The sequence below is a fragment of the Hypomesus nipponensis genome, chromosome 6, assembly GCF_054491055.1.
Source record: "Hypomesus nipponensis isolate SF chromosome 6, ASM5449105v1, whole genome shotgun sequence".
NCBI lineage: Eukaryota > Metazoa > Chordata > Actinopteri > Osmeriformes > Osmeridae > Hypomesus > Hypomesus nipponensis.
The window spans coordinates 13267699-13292393 of NC_140366.1; the positions used below are offsets into that span (position 1 = coordinate 13267699).

The 24695-nt window shown below is 45.6% G+C and overlaps 1 protein-coding gene across 3 annotated transcripts; it reads left to right on the top strand.

Annotated features, from left to right (window-relative positions):
• The first annotated feature begins 194 nt into the window (after positions 1-194).
• Positions 195-24680, top strand: mboat2b (membrane bound O-acyltransferase domain containing 2b). 3 transcript variants are annotated; one of them, XR_014758526.1, is made up of 13 exons: positions 195-687; positions 14272-14417; positions 15549-15626; positions 17852-17947; positions 18286-18341; positions 19859-19913; positions 20036-20219; positions 20318-20510; positions 21256-21523; positions 21950-22082; positions 22707-22858; positions 23236-23627; positions 23743-24680. XR_014758526.1 is itself a non-coding variant. In XM_084700676.1 (13 exons), exons 1-13 carry the CDS (start codon positions 601-603, stop codon positions 23405-23407), a joined length of 1521 nt encoding a protein of 506 aa, XP_084556802.1. In that variant the 5' UTR covers positions 196-600; the 3' UTR covers positions 23408-24680. The 3 variants fall into 3 exon arrangements, 2 of the variants coding, with proteins under 2 accessions (XP_084556801.1, XP_084556802.1); XM_084700676.1 differs by having other exon boundaries at positions 196-687; positions 21256-21359; positions 21459-21523; positions 23236-24680; XM_084700675.1 differs by having other exon boundaries at positions 23236-24680.
• The last annotated feature ends 15 nt before the right edge of the window (positions 24681-24695 follow it).

Genomic DNA, 24695 nt, shown 5'->3' on the forward strand with positions numbered 1-24695 from the left:
TGGATCTATGAAAGGCGGGCCCACTACTTTCTCTCGCAGATTCTTCAAATTACGTGTAGCTTAACTAGAGGTCAATATTTCTTTGCTGCCACCTACAGCACTGGAAACAAAAGTAGTGATTACTGAGCGCCTGTATCACTCAGTTTGGGCGATTGGATTGGAGCTCATGCGCAGGGACGCCTTGCGCTTGTTTTTTTATGTAACACCAACTCATATAGTTTCTGTTGTTCATTCTTTTTAGTAAGATGACCATGGAAGAACGACTTGACAAATATTTTTTTTCAAGGAATAACTGATTTCCTCTTGACATTTTATGGCAGTTGTAGTCTACCAACATGTTTTCATCTTAAATGTTATAGGCCTTGTTTACTACCTCAAAACCACTAACTGAAGCGGGGATGTGTCGCACTACTTGCCCAAATGAGGGTTGATCAGGATATTTTGCGCCTAGCTTGACGGTGCTGTAGCGCAACCGGCTGCCAGTAGTGGCCAGCAGCAAACAGCGGCTACAGCGGTGGATGTGGATAGATTCGGGGCGAATCGGGGACCCACTGTCAGAGGGGAAGGAGAGCACAGGACTCTCTCAACGCCGACAGAATCATGGCTACTGAAACAATATCCCCGGCATGTACAGGGTCCAGTTTGCTGCAACCCATTAGTGAAATCATCAATCTCCCTTTGGACCAGGTAATTATATATTGTATAACGATACACGGTTTTATTTGTAGCATTTCGTCGCATTTTCAAAAATTGCACCAGGAAGACCAGCATTGGTCTGATTCCTCACTGTTAAACAACGGAGATTGCAGGCTATGTGTATTTTTTTTTTTCGCCAAAGGAATAACTGAATTCATATAACATCAATTCAACCGGGTGTTCTTGTTTCTCACAAACAGCAACAACTGCTTTGTAAGAAATTTAAATGAAAGGAAATCAACGGAAGCGACTGACTGGCACATTTGAATGAAATATTACATCAGCATGGATTTTCGCCAGCCCCAATTATGTCGCTTATTTGAACAAAATGTGCTACAGCATTTCTACAAACCTCCTTGTTAACGGTTCAGTGTGGACAACTGCTCAGTCATTCAATGCAACGTTAACTAGTCACTAGGCTATAGCATGCGCGGAACAAAATATTTTACGTAGAATATCCTTTCCCTTTTTCTCAATGGTTTAGAAGAGAAACCTTAGGCTGTGTCTGAACATGCATCCACATAATTTATATTGTCCAACAAAGGGTCTGGCAGCACAAACTGGAGAACATGTATTGTGTTTATTGTCTATCAGAGGTGAGTAACATAATCAGACCATAGAACTTTACATGGGGTGCCCGTAAATTGATCTGTAGACGATGCCCTAAAGATTAAACATGGATTGTTCTGGGTTATTTTGGAACGTTCCTATAGCCAACTAAGGGCATTCCCTTGTTCGTTTTTTTTCTGTCACAAATGTTACGGTACTTCTAACACATAAACCCCCCAACAATCTTGACTGAAGTGCTGTGATTAACTAGGTGAGGAACTGGGGCTCTTTCGTTAAGTAGGCTATCTCTCATCAAATCTGGCCGGCATCTTCAGGTCTTGGAGCGCTCTTTTGTCATACATTTGCGCATGGAGGCTATTGTCTGACCAGTTTGTCTGCCTGGAAGTCTGTATTCCATAATCAAGTTGTTTATTTTTGATAGCCATCTGTAAACTCAGCAGACCTCCTTTTGGCTTGAATACAACATTTTCCGTTTCAAGAAGCGGATGTGATGTAACGTGCAATGTGTTTCTCAGTTTTTGTCGTGCGTGCTTGAGCGAGCGGAGCAGCCTATTTATCAACTACTAAACACTCTACTCACAGCACAGTTGATAATTAAGTCAGACCCACTTGTCTGTTATTTAAAGATGACTGCAAATGCTTAGGGAGATGAAAGTATATAGAGATTATGCATGTCCTCCATTTACCCCTTTCTCCCTCTCCCAACCTAGACCTTGCAGCTTTAGCTAGCATTAAATGCTCCCTTTACAACACATGCAGTATTAATGAAGAAAACATCAACACCCTGGTTACCTGAGAGGCTCTTTCACTTTACACCTACACATGTGGACAGGAATCGGGTGTATGTTTGTGGACATAAAGTTGTCAGCAGGACTCTTCGAATAGTTCAAGTGATGGTCTCTGCAGTAGCCTACCCTTTAAGTATCAGTTTTACATGCTTGCCTTCAAGCCTGCAATCCTCTTACAATAATTACTTCCCAAGTGACAAATTGTTTCTTGGCCTTTTTGTCTTCTGTTTGGTCAGTTACCTCCCTCAGCCATGGCTAGGCCCCATCTCTAGATTTCAACTAGTGGCCATGTTTCAAGCCAAATGTATTCTGAGTGGCTTGTCTCCCATAGAATACAAGCTCAGCTGGGCATGCTGACCTATAGCTCACTGGTTTAAGTGTAAATCAGAACAAGGAGGACAGGCTGATGTGTTCTCCCTATGGACCTGTCAAGCTTCTCTTCTTATTACTTCGTCCTCATCGACATAACTTTGTTATGTTACATAACCCAGGCATCCCTTTACGTAAGGTCTTTGTTCTTGTGTCTTTATCAAGGGTTGCAAGTTTGTCCGATTTCTCTCACAGGCCTTATCAATCCCCTCAGCCCCCTCGTGGCAAGTATGATGTCATTCAGTACAATCTCTGCTTTAGTGTGGTGTCGGTTGTACACTGTTAGTACCAGTCTTGACTTTCGATATCCCTGTTTTCCTAAACACCCACTGGGCCAGCATCGCTATGTTCCTTGTATGACATAGCTTCATATTTCAGTGGTGAGTGACTCAATGTGTCCCATCTTTGGTTGGAGAGAGGTGGGGCGTAGTGTGATATTTTCCAGAGAAATTCCACAGCAATGTGAGAAATGTGTTGTCATGTATGGGGATCCAGTGATAAACCGTGTGTTCCTATCCTACCTCTGTAACATGCTCCATTTATAAGGGATCATCAACATGCAGGAGGGATGTTAATGTGAAAACCAACCACCACAGGAAGAATAACAAATCAAACATGACTCTCTGTGTGAGGAATCTGTCCTGTCTGCAGCCGAGAGGTGGGCTAAGTTAGAATGAGTTCAGACTGCCTGTCTGCTTCCTTCAATTCAGCCAGGCCACACACTGTCACCTACGCTGATTTAATGTCTGAGGGAAGCAGGGTATCTGCAGCTTAAGTTGTAACTCTTACTGTGCAAACCTGGAGCTGGGGGAAGAGGAGTCCTGTAATGTTAAAGTCGTAATACCGTTTCTGCCTGCCAGTCGTAAAAACACACAGTTTTCTGTGTGTCTGTCTGTGTGTCTGTCTGTGTGTCTGTCTGTGTGTCTGTCTGTGTGTCTGTCTGTGTGTCTGTCTGTGTGTCTGTCTGTGTGTCTGTCTGTGTGTCTGTCTGTGTGTCTGTCTGTGTGTCTGTCTATGTCCTCTCAGACTCCCTGCCCTCCCTTACCCCCGCCGCAATCTCAGATGAGCCCCACTGGCCTCATGGTACTGTGTGCTCTCACCACACACTGATGTGTGATAATTGTTGACTGTGAGACTCCCACACACACAGGCTGTACTGGTGCCTGTCAGTGTTCCTGCAGTAATGGAATGAGGATACTGCAGGCATATCTCTTTTTGTTTCAGCTGGCCTTTGGCACACAGAGCTGTGGTTTGAAAGCTCTGTTTCCATGGAAAGAACTACGCTATTGGGCTGTCTCTTTTTCTACATCCTTCTATAGGTTTTAAGATGGTGGAATTGCTAGCTTTAGCTTTTGGCTTGCTATCCAGTACTTGTGAGACATCGACCCAACAGCTCTATAAGAAGGAATGTACACGTGAAGAATTTGGCTAGAGTCACCGGGCGCAGTGAGTGACCTTTACTTAACAACATAGTTGTAACCAACCAACCAAAGGCCCAAACACGTAGTTAATGACGCTGACAATGCATTTGTGGAAGACTGCTCTTACTTGCCCTCACATTCCAATCTCTCTCCCAATAGAACATCATTCTTTGTTGTATGCTGTATGACTTTCTCAATACCTCAGTCAGCTAATTTGTTCCTGATGTTTTGTGGAAGTTATGTGCTCATGAGAATTGTAGTTCTCTAACAGTATTGTAGACAGATGGTGTGTCCATTGGATTTTCTAGAATGGGGGGTTGGGCTTAGTTCCTCGGAGGGACATCTCCCCCAGAGAGAGCTGTGTCATGCATCCTTGGCTTAATGACTACAAAGACCATGATCCTTTTGGGGTATTATTAAACAGTTTGAGAGGGATTAAGAATACTAAGTGAGAAAACAGTTAAGTTGATGATTAGTCTACACAATCCAGAAGAAGGACCATGACTTACATGTAGGTTAATCTGAAATGGACATCTTCCTTTTACATTAGAACATCCTTGTACCAGGGAATCTTGAAACTATTAGAAAAAGGAAACTAAATCATGGGGTACTGGAGCACAGTATGCTTCTGCTATGAGAAGTCTTTTATGTGGTGGGGATAATTAATTTAACAAACCTCTAGGGGTTGAGAGTCTCTATGATGTAGAGAATGTTTTAGAGACAGCCATTGACCTCATTACTCAGCATTTTTCACCCAGCAGTAGAGAGAAAACGAGATCTTGCAGGCAACATCTTTCCCCGTGGCTAATGGTGATTTACAATACTCATAGTACCAGAATATAGACAGTGAATACGAACAGCAGGTGATTAAGTTGACTTTGCATTAAGTTTGGTTCAAGTCATCTCTCTTTCAGTGGTGTTTGAGTTGTATGCTGGTCTAGATTCAACTCGAGTGTTTTATCAGAAATGCTTCTGTCCTTCCGTATCTGGGCTGTTCTTTTCTGGAGGAAGGCCAGTAATAGTTTAGGAACATGATGGGTATTTCCCGTTAGTTCCTGTCTCTGAGTCATCTCAATGTCTTGGTCTTAGTCCTTTGGTAACCATATGTTGCAAAATTATAAAATTGTATTTGAGATTATGTTGCTGCACTGTGTATTGTAAAATTAAGACTTTCCATGCCCACTGTAGTTAGAACTGTGCACTTCTAGTCCCTGAGTATCTGATGAATTTACTATGCAATAATTGTACATTGACATAGCCTAGATAAGTGTCTGCTTGCTATATGAAAACAATTTAATGACTAACAACACACAACTAAATACAGTATCCTCTTCACTTTTTCAAATATATCGATTGCTGATCTTTCATGCATTTTAGGGTCAACGTGATGTGTATAATATTGAGTCTCACTACAGAGAAACATCCAGAATGTTCTTCAGTTTTATGGTTGGATTGATGGTAGTGGGATCATCCCTTGCATGTCTTCTCAGCGCAGCCTCCTGAAGAGGCCATGGCCATGTGACCCCACCTTCAGGGTTTATGAACAGAGAACGTCCTTCAGAAATGATTCATTCTTGTTGTCATCCAGTCTCTGTCACCTCATCCACTGGGTGGGTCCCTAATAGCATGGCTGTCTGGAGAAAGTTTCCACAAACGAATGTCTCCCCTTCTCCTGACAACCCTCTTGTCAACCCTCATGCCAGTCTTATTGTTTGGAATAATCATTTGATATACGTATTGGTTAAAGAAAGTTTTACATAAACAGGTGGTTGACTTGAAGTTAGACAAATGCCTAACCAGTATCTATGTCAAACGCTATGCCAGTTTTGAGGATGGGGTCAAGAGACTTGCACAGCGGAGGTACCAATATCTGTCAATCTTGATGACCCAACTCTAATGTCACCCTCTCATCCGAATTGCTCCTAACCATCTGCCACAGCTTTAACATGCTATTACTCTAGGTAAGTGGGTAACTGTCTGCAGCTACAGGATGATGCTATATGATGAGTGTCTACGTGCCCAGGATGGCCCTTACCCCACCCAGATAAATAATGGAGTGTCTAATGTATTTCACTAAGAGAGCACTTAGTGTTCATGAGCAGATTTAATCATTTGAGTGCAACTGTTGTGCTGCTGCTGGGTAATTCTGTTGGCACAAGGAGGGCAGATGTTTTCCCAGGCAAGCTGGGGATTAATGGGTTAAGAATAGCTAGCTGGATCCACCCTGGCTGGTCAACTAACATTCAGTCTGCATTAGTCTGATGTGAACTGGGCTGTCTCTGCCCCCTTCAGTTGACCCTCCTGCAGACCTGGGCACAGACAGGCTCTTTCTAATGAAGGACTCTGGCTGCCCGGGGGAGCAGCAGGAGGAGGAGGAGGGGGAGGAGGGGAGGGGGGGCGGGTCTTGGAAATGAAGTCCGTAAAAACAGGAAATGGGAAGAATGCGGGAAGAATGCGGTGTAATCAGTTGCCGAACTGAAACTGTGACCTTACGTGTTGGGGTGTAGAATGGCAAAGGTGTGTGTGTGTGTGTGCCAACACTTGGGTGTGTATTTGTATTTGTGTGTCAGTGTGTGTTTTCACATCAGGGCTCCTGGATAGGGAGGTTGTTAGGGATGGAACAGAGGCAAAGACAGCTAAGCCCCTTTTTGATTTGATGTGGGCTTTTGAGGCTCACCGTTTTCTCTGTTGCTCTCCCTCCGCTCTTCTCATATTGTACCTGTGAACATTTATAGTCTGTGCCATTGGTGCCTATCTGAATTCAATCAGATTCACCATCTGTATTGTATTACCTTTACGTTGTTGAATGACAAATACACTACTACAAGTACCACTACTTCAAACAGGTTTTTACTTTCATTCAGCCATTTATTTTATTGTGAGATGACTAGGGTTTTTGTTGGAGTAAAGAGTAGTTATTGTAGATAATCTGCAGTTGAAGGCCACACATGTCTATAGTTGGTGGAGAAATGGAGTTGCCATCAGTTGAATAGACTACTAGTGTTAGCACGCTGCAGCTACAGTGATGAGTAACGATTGTTAAAACATGGCTGCCGTTCAACCCTCAACCTCTGATTTGAGAAGGCAGGCTGTCTCCTAGCAACAAGCTTCTCAAGGTTCCCTAGCAGTATGGGGGCCAGTGAGCCTTGAGCTACTTCCTCACTTGAGGAGAATCTGTGTTTTGGCCTTCTTTCCTCTCATTCCATCCCTTTGCTTTCTGGTCACACTTCAGTCTAGGGTCAGCGTTCTCTCCCCAGTGACCATGGAGAACTACTCAATGAAGTTCTCTGACATGCAAATACATGGGGATTGATGTGAATGTCATAGGACAATCACGTCAATGTACTAGTCACCCCCCACCCACACCCCCACCATGACCATTTCCTGGTTGGAACCCCTGTAAGAGGACACCAGAGAGAGGGGGTGTGCTGAGGAGGAACTCAGGGTGGGGGTAGGGTGGGGGAGGAAGTGAGGCAGTAGGGTGGTGATGTATGGCTCTCCCCATTCTGTCATCTCCCAGTGCTGCCTCATCCTTTCCCCACCATCTGTAACATATTGTGTATGTACCTTTTTGCACATTTGGTGCTGACATGTAGGAAGGCTCACGTATGGGCATCTATCATAAGCCCTTTACTTTACACCCATGCTATAGTGTATTGCAAACAATTCAAATAAGTATTTCACACTCCTCACGTTGGTACAGGAAACAGGAAGTCAAAACGGCTTCGTTTTGGTTCCCAACCATGTCGTTGTTTTCTCAGGTTGACCATTCCAAACACAGAATGTCCTTGTCGCTGGCTGTAAGGTACGTGTTTAACATCCATCAATAAGATTCCAGTCCAGTACCTCTCTTTCTCTCTCCTGCCCTCTCTTTCCCAGTCTCTTCAAAGACAGCTGCCCCCTTGGTCTCTCAAGCAGAAAATCTGATTAATCTGTTCCCTCTCAGTGGCTACAGGCTGGCACATTCCCCCACACATCCAGTGCGTCCTCAGATGGACTTAGGCTCAACCCAGTGTTGCACGTATTGTATATCCGAACCAGCAGAGTTCAGCTGGCACTGGAAAAAAACACCCCCATCTCTGGTTCCTTTCACATGACACTGCCGGCATTCGCAGTGTTGTTAGCCTAGCCAACCTAGCTCTTCCACTCGTCAGGAACAAGCAAGATCACAGTGCATGAATTAAAGAGGACTTTGAGCTTGAGTGTCTGGACGTGATGCACAGGAGAGGGGCATGAGGAGGCAGGGTGCTCCTCAGCAGTGGACAAGATGAGATAGTAATGAGGGGTCAGTTCATTCAGGGTTAGGGTTAGGGTTAGGTTAGAGTAGGCCTGTTCATCCCTCATAACTTTCAGTCAGACAATGTCCTCTGACTGTGCATCCGAGAATGTGCAAACGGTCGAGAGTTGGCCCGGCTCTGAAGTCAGAAACACAGCGAGAAAGGCTGCTTGAATATTCTCCTAAAATGAATGAAAAGGGAAATGTATTTCTCCCCTCGACCTCCTGCTTGTATCATCTCTCAGACCTGAGGGCTGAAAAGCCTCAGAGGAGTCATGATTGATGTCCTAGTACACACAACCGACCACAGAACGAGAGAAGAGAGAGAATTCAACAAAGAGGGGAGAGCAATCAGGCTAGTCAAACAATACCGCTGTCAACTGTCCTTCCAGCAGCTTAGCCAAGGCCCAGTATTTAGAGCTGCAAACCTCCAAAGGCTTCTAGGGATCAACCAGGCAGCCAGGATGGGCCTGGCCAGGACAGGCTAGGACAGCCCCACAGCTCTGCAGAGACCAGGCCAAGGCCTTCCCGGAGGAGAGGCCCCTAAGGAGTCAGAGCCTCCATGATCCACTTGGTATTCAGGCCGAGCTGTGTTCAGTGGTCAGGGAACAACAATTGATCACTTTGATTAGAATTTTGAAAGCTGAAGCATTTAATTGCAAAAACAAATGAATGGGGCATAAAACATCCGTGCCCTTGCCGGCGTTGTCTGCAGTTCAATGGCTGTTTGGCATCTGGATAAATATATGGAATTAGAAAGTCTGTATGCCTTTTATCTAACTTTTTATTTGTGCTGCCTCCTGATTTGCTTATGCAATAGACTGTGAATTATCAGCTGCAAGGTCATTCTGCCTTCACACCCTACATTAATTTCCCGGTTTGAGCCAAATGACCACTGTTTAACCTAGAGTGGGAGGGGAACAGCATCGCTAACATCAAACAAATGGCAATTTGTTGAAAAAATGGCAGAGTTCAACTTACATGGCCGGAATGTGAATAGGCTGGTCCTTAATGCCCATTTCAAATAAATGAAATCCTTTTTTATAGTTCTTTTCTAGAAGGTGTGTGAAGCCAGTGTTTGTTAAGTAGTGTTGTAGAACAGGGCTTCATCTAATATGGTCTGAGAGATGCTCTTAAGCCGCAAAGCGTCGTGACACTATGATAATGAATGTGAAATGTATGGTTGAGTGAAGGATTAGTTGTGTTGTTGTTTATTTGTGTGAACAAACTGTTCTTAGTGGTTGTCAAATGCTTGGCTTGTCATGCCTCCTTGTAGCTTTTAAGAACCTATCCGGGTAAGTCCACAACTGCTACCCCCACACAGCAGGTCTAGCAAAGGACAGGAGATTTGTGTTTACTGAATCGCAGGTGTTCCCACAGTAAAGTGCACAGCATGCTATTGTCCCTGCCCCGCCCCTTCATCACAAGGTAGCTTTTAGCTTGGTCATGTTGAATGTCTGTGCTGTCCTAAACACAAGCTGTCCAAACAGAATCTAGAAGATAAGGCTTCAAAAGCTTTCTCTCTCCCTGCTGTCAGAGGGCCTAGCAGGGCTTCAGAAAATGGACGCCATTTGAATCCTCCTTGCAAGCTATGCAAGAGGATGACGTATAAAGGGGAATGTTGTTTATGGTTCCTTATTCACTCTCGACGTCTGGCTAAACACTGCCTTCACTCTGCGCTTGACTGTAACAAGTTCAAGATGGCCACCAAGGAAAGGAACACAGTTCATTGTTTATTGATAAAACAGTTAAGAATGGAAGAGAAGAAACCCACGAACAGGAACATCAACATACTGTGTGCACGTGTGCGTCTCTGTCCTCAGTCATCAGTTCCACCTGCCTTGTGTGTCTAGTGTGGTAGGCTGTCCGTCCTGCAGCCTTAGTGTGCTGCTCCATCTCAGTGCACAGCTTGCCAGCAGATGGCTGCTTACATCAAAAACGCCTGGAGAATCAACGGGTCGATTGAATAAGGTGACTTCTTACCCGGACAATCACCTGACCCTGTTTGTAGGTGTCTGTGTGACACACCTCTTCCCTTCCCAACATGGCGGTGGAAAGACAATTAGGTGTACATCGGAGAGCGTCATTAAAAACGTCCTGTCAGGATATTGACGGCCAGTTTTCCCAGTCCTACGTTAATTACTTTGTGTTTCGTTCAATTTCATTCGTGCTAGCTGGCTAGCGACTAGCATGCTCTTCAGGGGGAGTGCGCTCTGGTCTGAGGTCCTAACTGCAGGCCAGTCTGGGCATGTTTTGGGAAGAATGTTATCTGTTGTAGTGAGATGTAGGGAGTTGTGCATGTGTGAGTGGTTATGTAAAGCTCCCCTGAGCCTGGTGTTAGACAGCGTGCCTCAGCGGGGGGCTTGGGTTACACACTGTACAGACAGCAGAGGGCCCAGACATGGTTTTGAGTGTCACCTGTCCCTCTGGGATGCCTCGTCTGTGGTGTCGCCCACTTGGCACCTTTTCAGAAAAACAGCAAGAAAGAAACAGGCTTGCACTGTGACTGGGTTCAGTCATGCCTGTGATTGTACTGAGAACTGTTTGGACATAATGAGGTATTCTGTTACTTTTGTAGATGTCCGTATTGATTAGGCACTAACTCCAGACAGCTGGACAGGAAGGTGTTTCTGTCTTGACTGCGTAGTGCCAGAAGAACATCTGGTGCACCTTTCCTGGCCGGGTGTGTGGAAGAGGGATCAGTGTGAGGACTAGGTGTATCTAGATCAAGGTTGGAATTCGGAGAAGTGAGACGTAAATGGAGAGTCTGATTGTCAGTGTTTCTCCATGTTGTAGTGAAGCATGGTGACATTGTGTGGGGAGTAGTGGTGTTGCGATACCGGTATTGACGATAACCAATATAAAGAAATGTAATATTCATTTGTTAATATGTGTACTCTGTAATGTAATGTGTGCTCTACAACGTCTGGACATGACACACAAGCTTCAGTATACCGACTGCCTCTGAATGTGACCTTAACATGGAGCTAGTTTTACACAATTGTTGGCACAATGCATGTTAGCTTTGTCAACATACAGACATATCTAGTGTAAAGCTCTGTAAAGCAGCTAAGTAATTAAGAAAATACCAATTCACATCACAACGAGTAAGAGATCACATGAAGACTTTAAAGTAAACGAAGTAATTTGAGTAAGTAAGCTGAGCGAGGGGACTTGTCAGACATGCTCTGAAATGGATTATGCATAGATGCTGTGTCTCTCTCCCTTTTGTACAGTCTCTCTCTCTCTGTCTCTCTCTCTGACTGTCTTTCTCTGAGGAGGCTGAGTTTAACGTCACTCAGTGGCCCTCTCCTCTGGAGTAATCTGTCTAATGGAGGGTGGCCTGTAAAAGTGCCACTCTCTCGGTCTCTGTCTTAGTTATAAATAGTTGTTTGTGTTTTTATTTTAGCTCCAAACCTTGTCTGTTGCTTGGCACTGGGTGTGTTTTTAAGTAGAACCAAACTAGTTTACTGTAGCCCTATTCAAAAATAGAAAGTTAATAGAAACTTGTTGAAGCGTATTTGTGCTGGAAATTTCGATTTTTTTAAATGCCATGGATAGTAAGTTTGTCTTTTTGGCTGTGATTTATGTACTTTTAGAATAATGTTCTCATAAGGTCTGTATAGAGACACTGTGCAAATAAATGATTAATACTGCATGTTTTGGACAGTAGTACTTAAAGTATTTAGAACAGTAGATTTCAAGACACGTCTTCCTCTTACATCTCAGTGGAGGTGAGGGGGATTTGTGAAGGCATTCTGTGAAAGCACAGTGAGTGTGCTTGAGGGATGGTTTTGTGGTATTGCCATGGCCCAGATCCTCTCACGTCAACCCAGTGCCATGGCCTAGATCCTCTCACGTCAGCCTGGTGAGGCGTATCTCCCTATCCGCCTGAATGGCACCTCCACACCCTCCGATCACACAGCTACTGTTGAAACAAACAACTGAGGTGGAGAGGACTGTGGGTGAGGCGGCGAGGACTGTAAAGACAGAGAGAGGCAGCAACAGACTCGGAGGCTGGAACAGAACTAGACCAATGCCCTGATTTGTGAAGCCAAGCATGAGCCTTGCTCTTTTTTTCTTTAAATCATTTTTGTGTTCCGTGATGGAATATATAGTGTGTGACAATGATTTCAACCCGAGGACCTGTCCATCTGCTGCTGGGCTCTCCAGACAAGTATCCGAGCTCTGATTTGGGCTCTGCGTCTCTGGTGTTGGGAAATAAATAACAGCTGGCCAACTGTAGGTCTTAAGGAGTAATGACTTGTGGGAGATACCAGGGCCAGTCTACATTCAGCAGGGATACCAGGGCCAGTCTACATTCAGCAGGGATACCAGGGCCAGTCCACATTCAGCAGGGATACCAGGGCCAGTCTACATTCAGCAGGGATACCAGGGCCAGTCCACATTCAGCAGGGATACCAGGGCCAGTCTACATTCAGCAGGGATACCAGGGCCAGTCTACATTCAGCAGGGATACCAGGGACAGTCCACATTCAGCGAGGCAGTTGACCCATCCACCTGGCAACAGACTGCCAACAATCTCCAATAATGCCTTCCTAGCTTAAGCCATTTAGGAGAAGTGCAGTTTGACAGATGCATTTGGTGTCCTTTCAGAACCTCCAGCTCCTTTTGTGTGGCATTCCCCAGGGCTTGGTGGGTGGACAAGCTGCCCATGAGGGATACTGGACGTCAGGGGGGTGGGGGGGGGGCATGATGACCCTTGACAGGAGGTGGGGCTTCTGACCTCATGTTGGACCTCTTCCCAGAACGATTGATCTTTGACCAGAGAGAGGGAGAGAAAGGAGGGTGGGGGGGTGGGGTGGTTGGGGGGGGGGGGGGGCTGTATTAGTCATCATTGTTCAAAACAAGTCATACACACAGACTGTACAAGTCTGTATGTTTGCCTGTACGTGTTTGTGTTTGAAAGTGTGTCTGTGCCTGTACTGTGGATCTGTGTGTGTGTGTGTGTGTGTGTGTCTAAAAGAGGCCCCTCAGCCCGGTCTCAAGATGTGCGTTACCGTGGCCTTCAGGGCCCCTGATTTGCCCCAGTGTTTTGGCATACGCTGGAGGCCTGCTGGTCTATCTGGGTCATGGGGGATTCTGGGTATTAAAGCGCTGTCTGGTCCCTCGCCGTTGAATCCCATCTCGTCCTGCTTCCTGTCCTTTAGCTCCCCTCATTGCTCCTCACAAGGAGTGCATGGAGATATCGTGCTGCGTGACTGACAGCAACAAGTCTGTCACTCTCTTTCTGTCTCGATATCTATACTTTGTATGGGAGCTGCTGAGCAGCTTGTCGTTCCTCAGTCATCGTGTCCTCTTCCCTTTTACATCATGTGATCTCGCGCGTGGCATCAAAGAAAATCCTAAACGTTGATGAAGAAAGTGTTTTGTCCGTCTCTTCATAAACGGAGTGACTAAGTTCAGTTGAGTTCTGGATTTTAATAAGTATTTATCAATCTGCAGATTGGGAGAGAAAACCAGACCTCTGACAATAAATGACAACACAACACCAGGCTTAGGTCTCAATCAAGTCTCTCTCCGCTCTGAAGGACAGAGGACCATCTTTTATAGGGCACAAGAATGTAAACATAGATAGTGACAGTCAGGCAGAAATGACGTTACAACAGTCTCAGAGAAAGAGATTCACAGCTCCCAACACATGACCACTCAGACTAGAGAGTTCATAGTTGGAGCTCTCCTTGTTGTCATGACAAGGAACATTTAGCCAGTACTCTCTCCTGATCTCGAACATCTATTAACCCTGACACAGACACAATTTACTCTTATTAATAGCAAGCTTACATGAGAACATACTAACTAGTATCCAATGACTAGTTCTCTTGATTAGTGAATTATGTAAGCACACAGGAAATCTAAATTTCTTCCACAACGCTAAGCTTGAGCACTCATGATGCAGAGGAGACTGTCCCACTAGGCTAAAATGGGGATGTCTGGAGTTTCAGTTTCCTTACTACTGCGTTGAATAACAGCATTTTGTTTTTGTTCTTTCCTGTTGCTCTTCATCCTCTTTTTTTCGTTCTCCCTTCTGTGCCTTTTCCCTCCCCCTCTCCCCCTACCCCTCTCTTCCTCCACCTCTCTTCCTCCCCCTCTCTTCCTCCCCCTTTTCTCTCTCATTGTCTCTTCCCAGGTGAACTTCGTGGTGTGCCAGCTCTTTGCCCTGCTCACAGCCTTCTGGTTCCGCCTCTATCTCCACCCCAGCAAGAGCAGCCCGTTGGTCCGGCATGTGGTGGCCACGTTACTTGGCTTCTACTTTGCCCTGTTCTGCTTTGGCTGGTGAGTCCCGTCCCAGCGCCACGGCGGAGCTCAGGGCCCAGCGGGTCGATCAGCAGGAAACTGATACCACCGGGGCCTTCCTCTGAAACGGGGGACTGTGTCATTTTCTGTCCCGACGGTTGTTTCGGAGCATTAGAGATTTGTAGTTGTGTGAAACCTTAGACCTGGAGGTTGTTACAACAGCTACGACCACACAGCTGCTTTGCTTTGTTTTAGTTGTGTGTGTGTGTGTGTGAGAGAGTGTGTGCTTTGATACCATCTTTGGCCTGGTGACAAAGGCCATTCAGTAGTTGTGTATTTGGGACTCCCTGCTGCTGTGTTGAACGGCCCTGTTGATGAAGGCAGGGCAGCCTGAGGTCTGCTCTGTGCTCTGCTGTTTAGACGGCCTCCCTTGTATCAACATACTCCACCTTATATGTCCCCCTCTGAAAGAGGCTTGGAAGGACAAACGCACGTGCACACACACACACACGCAGGCAGGCAAGCCCGCTGGAACGTTTTTGACATTATTTTGGAATAAATTTAATAATCGGAAAATTCAAAGTGATCCCCCCAACTAGATTCAGTGGTATCAAGGGAGCACATGCCAATATTTGTGATATTTGTAAGCTGATAGATGTATTGTATCATGGGGCTGGTATAGCAGTCTGTCTTCTCCCAAGGCTAAATCAATGTTTATCAGCACTAAAAAGATTTAGCTCATTAACAGATTTACTTTAAAAAGACAAACAGTTCGATGGCTAGAGCCCGTTCTAATGACAGAGACCACAGCCGTTAGCTGCCTCTGTAACTTTAGACCCAATGAAACCCCAGCAGGCACATCAACAGACTGGTTGGTTGTTGTCTGCCAAGGTATGGTGTGTGTTTGCATGGTCTTATCAATCAAGATGCGTTTGTGTTCAATTTATATGAAAGCCGAACTGTGCACACGAGCCACAAATTCAGCACACACACACACACGTACTGTAAAGACCAGGAGCATTAACAGTGAAGAAATGACAACAAAGGAGATCTGTGAGTCAGTACAGAGAGGGAAACCTCTGTCCATCTCTGCTCAAGGTTGATCTTTGAAGGTCAAATGCAGATTTCTGGTACTGATTATACCCAACTGCCGTCTCTCCTGTCTTGCAGGTATGCCCTGCATTTCCTGGTCCAGAGTGGACTCACTTACGGTATTATGATCCTGACTGGAGTGGAACATATGCACAAGTAAGTGTGTGTGTGTGGGGTGCATAGGTGATCGTGGATGAGGGAGTATGAGGAGGTGGATGCAGGTTTGCCTGGTCTGAGTGATGTGGAGACCTGCTGCTGATGCTGTCATGCTGGACCACCTCCAGCCACTGCTGCCCGACCAATACTGTTAAAACTCCCCAGAGGGAAGCTATAACTCAGCGCAGGCATAAAGAGCAGCCCAATCGCCCTCAGGCCCCCAGCCTCTGGCCCCCAGCCTCCAGCCTCTGGCCTGCCTCCATGAGTTCCCTCAAGGCTGCTGGAAGAGAGTCAAGGGGGAAGAGGAGAAGGAGGGGTGGAGAGAGGTAGAGGAATGGGGAGAGCTGGGAAACCATCACACTTCCCTGTTTCCTTTCTTATACCGGCAATCCCAGAACTCCATTTCCCCTCCACCTCCTCTCAGAAATCACTCCTGGAGACCCCCAGGCAGCAGCATGCTTTACTTTTCATATTTATATCCCCTCCGCAAGCTGCGAGGTCATCCGAACAAATCGCCTTTTTCCTCCGGAATGTAATAAAGTAATTGGACCACTAAAAGTGTGATTAATCATGAGTTTCTCTTTGCGTGGAAGGCTGCAGGAGGGTGGGCCGACTGGGCCGTACTTTGTCATTATCTGTGCGGAGTGGCGCCATGCTAACTGCGGGCAGCTTACAGCAAGACCTGGAATACAAAACAGAGACATTCCTGACTGTGCTGGCTCAGAGCTAAATGAAGTGATAAGCTCTGTTTTGGTCTATCCCAACGAACAGGCATCTAGCCTGGGCTGTACGCCTGCTAGTGCGGCCTTGGGAGCTGGACCCGGTGATAATGATGATGGGGCGAGGAGGGAGGGCTGCATCCTGTTGCCTGCTGGCAGCCATCTTTGTTCTGCCTCATGATCATTATCTCCATTGTAACGAAATCTTCCAATTATTGCTTTCCTTTTTGGGGGGGTCTCATGTGTCTCCCTGGGTCAACCTCCAGGTTGCATTTGGGCTTGATGGCCTCCAGCTCCAGCCCCAGATGGGTCCCTCGTCATCTAAGCCCAGATGGTGTCACCCCTGCGGGGGTTAGCACACTACTTGAGGCTGAGGCTCCACCTGGAGGCCAAGCAGTGACTCATTTAACTCTTAATGTATTTCATTTGCTTAATTGATGTTACCGTTTCCTTTGTCCTGAGCGTGGCCACATGCGTTCATCAGCAGTGTGCTCCAATGCGAAAGGCCTTCTCTGACCGCTCACGCGCAGTGCTGAGTTATACAGCTGCATGAGTTAGGATTGTCTTCTTTGTAGGCCGCAGAATGCAGCTCTCCCTCCACTTTGTGACGCAACCTATCAGTTAGACGCAAGGCCACTGGTGTGGCTACTGTGAGGTCACATTCCTGTTAAAGGAAAACGGAAAGAGAAGGAGACGTATACCAGGGCCGTGCCAAAAGCTAAGCTAGCGACCACGCAGCCCCCGCACTGCTCAATAATGAGACAGCAGGTGTTTGCTGGCAGAGGCTCCAGCTGATCTGCATCCCTCTGTGATGGAACCTCTCAATAGCCCTGTCTCCATGGAGACCTTGCTCTGTCTCTCTATTTGTTTTTCTTTCGTCAAGAGAAATATGGCATCAAAGACTCACTGACTTGATGATGTGTTGTTGAACTCGACACAGATATCTGGACCAGAGAGTCTTTTGGATTAACTCAGTTGACCAAGTCCGGGGAAACCTAAAAAAAAGAGTTATCAAGAGGCTAGTCTCGGTGTGTGTGTGTGTTTCATATCTCATGTGTATAATGTGTGTGTGTGTGTGTATTTCATATCTCATGTGTATAATGTGTGTGTGTACATAAGGTGTGTGTGACATTGTTTTTTGCTGTTGTTGTTGTTTATCACCCCTCACGTTAATGACCATGATTGGTCAGCAGTAGTGCTCCGTAAATATCTCCTGCTCAGATGGTCATGGAGAAGATCCCTGCTACCTCCTTCCCTCTGTGGATCACAGCACAAGCATTGTTGCCTAGTGGTCACACCAATGCTCTTTCCTTCATACTAAACTACGACACAGTAAAGCCATCATCCTGGCGTTCTGGTCGCGAGCGCTGTACCATGACCTGTATTTGTTTATGCTGTGGCGTTTTGACATTCACTGAAGGTGTGAATTCAGATGCTGCGGTGGCACTGATAGAGCGAGTAACTGATGCATAGAGAGAGTAATGATGTGCCTCTCTCCCACTCTAGATACTGCCTCGTGGTGGCTCTGGGGTATCTGAGTTTCTGCCAGATCACGCGTGTGTATGTGTTTGACTACGGCATGTACTCAGCTGACTTCACAGGGTAAGACTGCCTGTCTCTCTTCCTCTCTCCTTCACTCATCTTTCTCGTGTGTCTTCTTCTTTAACATTCCTCTCTCTCTTTCTGTCGTTTGCTCACTCGCACATCCCTCCCTTTCTGTCTCATCGCTCTCCCATATCCCTCACTCTTTGTCCACTTTTTGACTTTTCCATTTCTAGATTTGTTGGTCTCTCCTTCTTTCTCCCTCTCTTTTTGAGCGATTGAACGTTAAGAGTTTCAGACAGATTTTTTTGTTGTTGCTATTACCTGATGAAATAGACATTCACTTTGTCCTCACTTTCCTCTTTCTTTTCCATTCAATTCCTTTCTCTCTCTTCTAGGCCTATGATGGTCATAACACAGAAAATCACCAGTCTGGCATTTGAAATCCACGATGGTAAGTATTGTGTGTACATTTGTTGTGGAATAATACAGGTTCTGAGTTGAGAGTAGAGCCAGGAGCACAGTCAGAAGTAGAAGTACAATCTGGAAGAACAATTTCAGAGGAGAGATTGTAATTTAATCATTTTATTCTCACAAATCTGAAAATATGGAAAACAAGTGAAAAGCAAATTATTTAGTAGAATCTTTTTTTCATTAGACCTCGAGGAATGGAAAAGGGTTACCTTGTAGTCTTCATCCTCTCAGAATGGGGAGCACAGGTGTGTATAGTGATTTAACTGGCAAAAGGCCACTGAAACTAATTAAAGAAATGGAAGATTGATGATAAGAGGAATGAAATAAGAGTGGCCGACTGGCTCTGGAGAGTGAGGGATGACCCCTGTCATACGTGGCTCCTGGCTACAGGTCTTCATCTCTCTTTGTCCCCTGTGCCTCCTGTCTCTCTCGCACTCGCACTCTTTCTCTCTTCAACTCTCGCCCTCTTTCTCTCTTAGACTTTCTCTCTTATCTTCTTAAACTGGTACATTAGCCCAGAACTCACTACTCAACTCCCTAATGCACATCCTGATAGTTGACAGTCTGTACTATAACTAGCACACAGACAACTATGCTGTCCTTCTATCTCCATATGTGAGTGTGCAACTTGGGTAGTGTATGTCTTCGTGGCTGCCCTACGGTTCCAGACTCAGCAAGGGAACACTCATTTACATCAGAACAATTTCCCACCCTTGAATGAATTAAGAGTGTTAGTAAAGAATGTCGACTTTTTCATTGGTTTATATCTATGTAAAGGCCTACAGTGCTATATCATTCCATTGTTTACTATGGCTTTGTAGGGTAGTGATTGTCTGTGAGATGTACGGCGTCCTGTTGTACAAGTTACTCAGTCGTTAGAGTCAGTTGGAGGCAAGAGAGTGTTGCTGCTGGCTGTCTCCCCACCAGGCATTAACTGTAATGTGAGCTGATTAGCCGGCTAATCTTGTTATCAGCATAATGGCTGCAATAAACAACACAGAATTATTCGGGCCGTTTCCTCCGTCCACTCCTCTGCAGCAAGAGTGCACAAGACGGACCGTCACGACGGGAGTAAGTGTTTGTGAGACAACGGGCAGAACTTTCCGGAAGTCAATTTGCAGCATCTTAATGAGCCCATAAATCAGTGTGGCCCTGCAGAGTGCCCTTGTCTAATGGAAGTGGCACTGGGAGGACTCTCCCACTAAAGCTGTGGACTGGAAGTGGTGTCCTCAACTGAGCTTGATGTCATAAAATGACGTTTTCTTTGAAAGCCCTGGAGAATTGTGCATTGTTTCTTTAATGGCTATAGGGGGTACTGTATTGTTTAATTTGTACCTTTGACAACAAAAATTACAAAATGTTATTAAATACCATATGGCAATTTTATAAGCACGCACAGCAAAGCGCCTCAGTGCCTTAGGATGAAGTTCAAACATTGAACTTTTTGTTCCTTGTGAGGAAAACCTGTTTGCAATGTTCTCTTACCTTCTCCACAAGGCATGGCTCGTAAAGAAGAACAGCTGACTCCAGGCCAGAAGTTTTTGGCTATAAGGTATGTTTTAAAGGCATGTTGTCAGTTACAAATTTAGTTTAGTTTGTTTCCAAAACTAACTTTTTTACATTACATACATGGTGTCATGGTGCTGAATGTGTTTCTGCAACTCTGTCCCCCAGGCGGATGCCCAGTTTGTTGGAGTACTTCAGCTACAACTGTAACTTCATGGGCATCCTGGCAGGCCCCACCTGCTCCTACAATGACTACATCGCCTTCATCGAGGGCACTCCCTGTCGCCATAGGGACAAGGAGACTAATGGGAAGGCCAATGGGACGCACAGACAGAGCGACCCATCTCCCAACGTAAGGGACGCCCCCGTGTGGCACCGCCGCCCCCTCAGGGTTATTCATGGACAGCCATTCAACAGCCTTTAACGGAGGGATCCTTTTTGTCTCCCCAGACGGAAGTTGTCCGCAAGCTGGCCACCTGCCTTCTCTCCCTCATGGTGTTCCTCTCTGTCTGTAAAGTGTTCCCCGTGGAACGGAACATTGACGACGACTTCATCGCCAACACACCCTTCTACGCTCAAGTGGTCTATCTGTATCTGTCCATGCTGACCACCAGACCCAAGTACTACTTTGTATGGACACTGGGTGGGTGCTCTCTCTCTCTATTTCCCTCTCTCTCTCTCTTCTACAGACTGTTAACCCTCAGAAGGGCATGCCGAAGCAATGTTAGCATAATCTCTGTGTTGAATTACCATCGATAAAAAACTATTTTTCAGGCGCTGCGTGAAAGAAGCGTTCTTGTTTTGCGAGGATTCCCATAAGATATTTATTTTGACCTCGAGCAGCGTGTGTTGCTTCATTGAGGCAGTGCGGTATCAAACGGAGGAAGCAAGCCAGGCTCTTCATAGAGAAAACCGTATTTTGTTTTTCTGGCCCTTTACCCAGAGTACCCAGTATACAATAGACCACAGAACCCATGAATTAATCAATGTATACCTGCAGCTCTGTGTGCGTCAGTGTTTGTGTGGTGATAAGAAAAGGCTGGAGGTGCGACTCTGCTTTTACTGTCCCAAACACAGTGTAGTCGGCCTCATTGTCCTGTATCAACACCACCTTCTGCAGGTTCCCAGAGGAAGAATGGCAAAGGGCCGGTTGCTATGGGAGTGATTAACGTGCTTCCACTCCTAGTGTCCTTGACTAATACAACGACTCCATAGTCAGCGTAATCACCTTTTAATGATTATGCTATTAATGTCACCATCATTCATTCAATTCATTAGTGCTGTTGAGAGCAGTGTCGCCGTTGGTAGCGGATTGATTTGACAGGAAGTGAGATGACGCCGACACACAGGCCCGCCAGTGGTTCACCCGTGTTTTGCTTTTCTCACAGCGGACGCCATCAACAATGCAGCAGGGTTCGGCTTCAACGGCTACAACAGAGATGGCTCTGCTCGCTGGGACCTCATCTCCAACCTCAGGATCACCGACATAGAGGTTCTGTTCTCTCATCGTTTGGATGGATTTCCCCTCTCAATGCTTCCTCGATCGATGACGGGCACAATATTGAGGTTGTTTGTTGTCTTTGTATTTCAGTTTGCCACCAGCTTCAAGGTGTTTCTTGACAATTGGAATATACAGACAGCTCACTGGCTTAAAAGGTGAGCAGGCGAAAGGAAGCTTTACGGTATCACAGTTTTTGTTTTTATTTGAATCACCTGCCATTTGCTGGATCAACAATAACATACAGCCAAGCCGCTCTCAGTCACTATTGAAATCCATTTTTAATTACATTTTAGACGCCATTGTTATTTAATGCACGGCCTGTCCTATATACTTGTGGACACGCCCCAACTAATGAACCAGTGGGAGATGTGTCCTGCCACTTTGTGAAAGTGGTGCCATCTAGTGGTCTTATCTGGACCACCAGTCAGTGGTCACCTCAAACCTCACAGCACTGAAATACATTATGAAACAAGACTGTCGTCAGGGTGTTGGTATTTCTCAGAGAAGTTCCCGCCATTGATTGGATGTACTGGGAGAGGTTTGACTGGACTGTTGTGGGTGACTGTGTTTTTCCTCGTCAGGGTTTGCTATGAGCGCTGCCCGTACAATCCCACGGCGGCCACCTTCATCCTGTCGGCCATGTGGCACGGGGCCTACCCAGGATACTACCTCACCTTCCTCACTGGAATTGTGGTCACACTGGCCGCACGTGCGGTGAGCCGAGCCTCGTCAACGCTCACACGCATGCATGAGCTTCATCTCCTTTGGACAAAGTGTTTGTCTCTGACCTTGCCTGTCTAATGTCCTGTGGATGCATTAAACATGGGAACAGTTTAAACATGATGCACTGCACCACTCAGCTAAATGACTTCCTTTTAAGTTAGCGACTGGGGTAATCTATAGTTAGTGTCATAGCAAGAGAATCCTCTCCCATCCTTTCCCATTAGAATCGAGACAAAGCATCTGTGGGTTATGTGTCTTTGGGGACGTTATTTTGCCTCTGTCAGTTTCAGGGAATCCATCATAGTTAAGACTCTCTGTCTCAGACACTGTGAGTGAGCCCAGGCTGAATGAAGCCTGTTTATTAGTGGCTGGTAGTCAAGCCAGATAACAAGCCAGACAGATGGATGGATCCCGGGCCGGGCGGAGCCTAATGGACCATCACCTCAGTTACTCTGTAGCTTACTGTGGGACATGGCGGCACTATGGATGAGCAACCCGAAAAGGCAGGAAGGACTGTGATCTCAGAGAGTTCTGAGAGTTTAAGGCAGCGGCGACTCCTGTGGTGGTTCTGTCACTGACCTGTTTCCAATTTCGATTTGTCTGGTTGGTTTGTAGGTGAGACACAACGTGAGGCCATACTTCCTGGGGTCCCCATCACACAAGCTGGTGTATGATGTCATCACGTGGGCAGCTACACAGATAGCCATATGCTACACAGTGGTGCCTTTTGTGCTGCTCTCCGTGGGGACATCCATTAAGTTCTACAAGTGAGTGATGACATGGAGACCACATTTGCACACTTGTCTCTCAGTTGTTTACTGTTCGTGTTATAGTTACTGTTCTAGATGGATCCTGCTGTGAGTTAAATAAGACTTTGAAACCAAGTCTCTTGATTAACAAGATATAAAATAATTCCATGGTATTTAAATGTTTTGATTTTTTTGTTTAAGTACAGTTAAAAAGAAAAAGAATTACTTAAAGAAATACATTGTAAAAAAACAAAAATTGTAAAAAAAAAAAAACAACGAAACAAATATGTACTTATCCCACCTGTGTAAAAGAGCAAAGCAAGAACAATGCCAACAATTTGCTATGTGGTCCAAGACTCTAAATGTCCCTCCCCCCCCCCCCCTTCCTTCCCCAGGTCCTGGTACTTCAGCATGCACATCGGGTGTGTGCTGCTGGCTGTGGCCCTTCCAGTCAAGCCCAGGCACCTGCGTCTGAAAGAGCAGCAGAAGAGCCTGCATCAGGTCCCCGTCCTCAGTCACATGGCTCCCACAGACAGCAACCACATCCAGAAGACCAAGACCACATGAGCTAGACCGGCCTGCGCACCACAAAGACTGGCGCAGGGCAGGGAGGCCAACACTGTATTACATCCACTTATAAAGAACGAGAGAGAGAGAGAGAGAGAGAGGGGGCAAAGGAGAAGAACCAAATGATGGCAAAGGAACTGTCCTTTGTCAGTGTTTTAGCAGTGGGACTCTCATTCAGTCTAATGGCACTGACACTGAGCAGCATGGACCGTGGAAGGAGGTACACAACCCTACTGTGTCATGGCCTGCCCAGCTAGGATGTGTCTGTTTGAAATGCCAGTATTGTACTGTATATGGAAGTATGCAAATTGCCTTATACCCTTTTGTTCTACCAGTTTTTCAGCTTCTGTGTATTGTCATGTCACAGGGAAACTGTTCCGGGCGGTTTTCTCACTGCAGCTGAGTGAGCTTCACTTTAGGATCAGGAGAGAGATGACGAGAGTATTAAGCTTGTGGCGTAAGAAATGAAAGTATTATTGTGTTTTTAGTCTTTCTCTTCAACCAGGCACACATGGTTGGATGAATGGATGAATGAATGGATGGATGGAAAAGTAAAGAACCAGATGCCAGTGTCCTCAAATAAGGTTTTCTTTTAGCTCTTATCAAGTAGGACTGTCATTTTCCACAGGGACTTATTACAGACTGTTTTTTTCTTTCTATGTGTGATGTAATAGAATCACTTCAATGCCACTTATGTATTCTTTGATTGCCATTGTGTTGTTATCATATAATGGGTTTGACACAATCACATTCTAAAAAAATAATGATCAAAAAAGATTTACGAAAGTTCGAAAGTAAAGTGCCAATGACAATTTAACTCATCACCTGAACTCATTTTGCAGGCATTTTCTGGCTGCTTTACAAGACTAACTCCTACTCTTTTTGAAAAGTGTGTGAGCTGTCATGGGAAGTGTTATTGTAGGCCTATTCCCGTACGTAGAGGTCAATTTGTCATTTCATGTTCTTGTTATTTATGTAATTCCAATGGACTTGTGGTGTGGTGGTCGACAAGTGTGGAAAAGGTTGGTCTGTTATCTGGTTGAGCAACAAAGAGGCACGATATCATACGAACAGCTTCTTCATGGTCCGATGACATTTTAATTTAGGGCGCTGAAAGTATTCACATTCCATGTGTCAGCAGTCCTCAAGAAAAGATAAGGAATGATCATCGACCTCTGCCAATCCTGTTACTTGTTCATGTGGATGATGTGGATGGTTTGTTTTTGTATATTATGTGATTAAAAGATGTGATTAAAAGATGGATCTTTTGCAACTTTACATAGTCAGT

Excerpts from the sequence above, each read along its gene's own strand:
- mboat2b (XM_084700675.1), top strand. The coding sequence starts at position 601 with ATGGCTACTGAAACAATATCCCCGGCATGTACAGGGTCCAGTTTGCTG. Across the intron at positions 20,220-20,317 it reads AGAGCGACCCATCTCCCAAC|ACGGAAGTTGTCCGCAAGCT; the intron begins GTAAGGGACGCC and ends TTGTCTCCCCAG. Across the intron at positions 20,511-21,255 it reads CTACTTTGTATGGACACTGG|CGGACGCCATCAACAATGCA; the intron begins GTGGGTGCTCTC and ends CTTTTCTCACAG.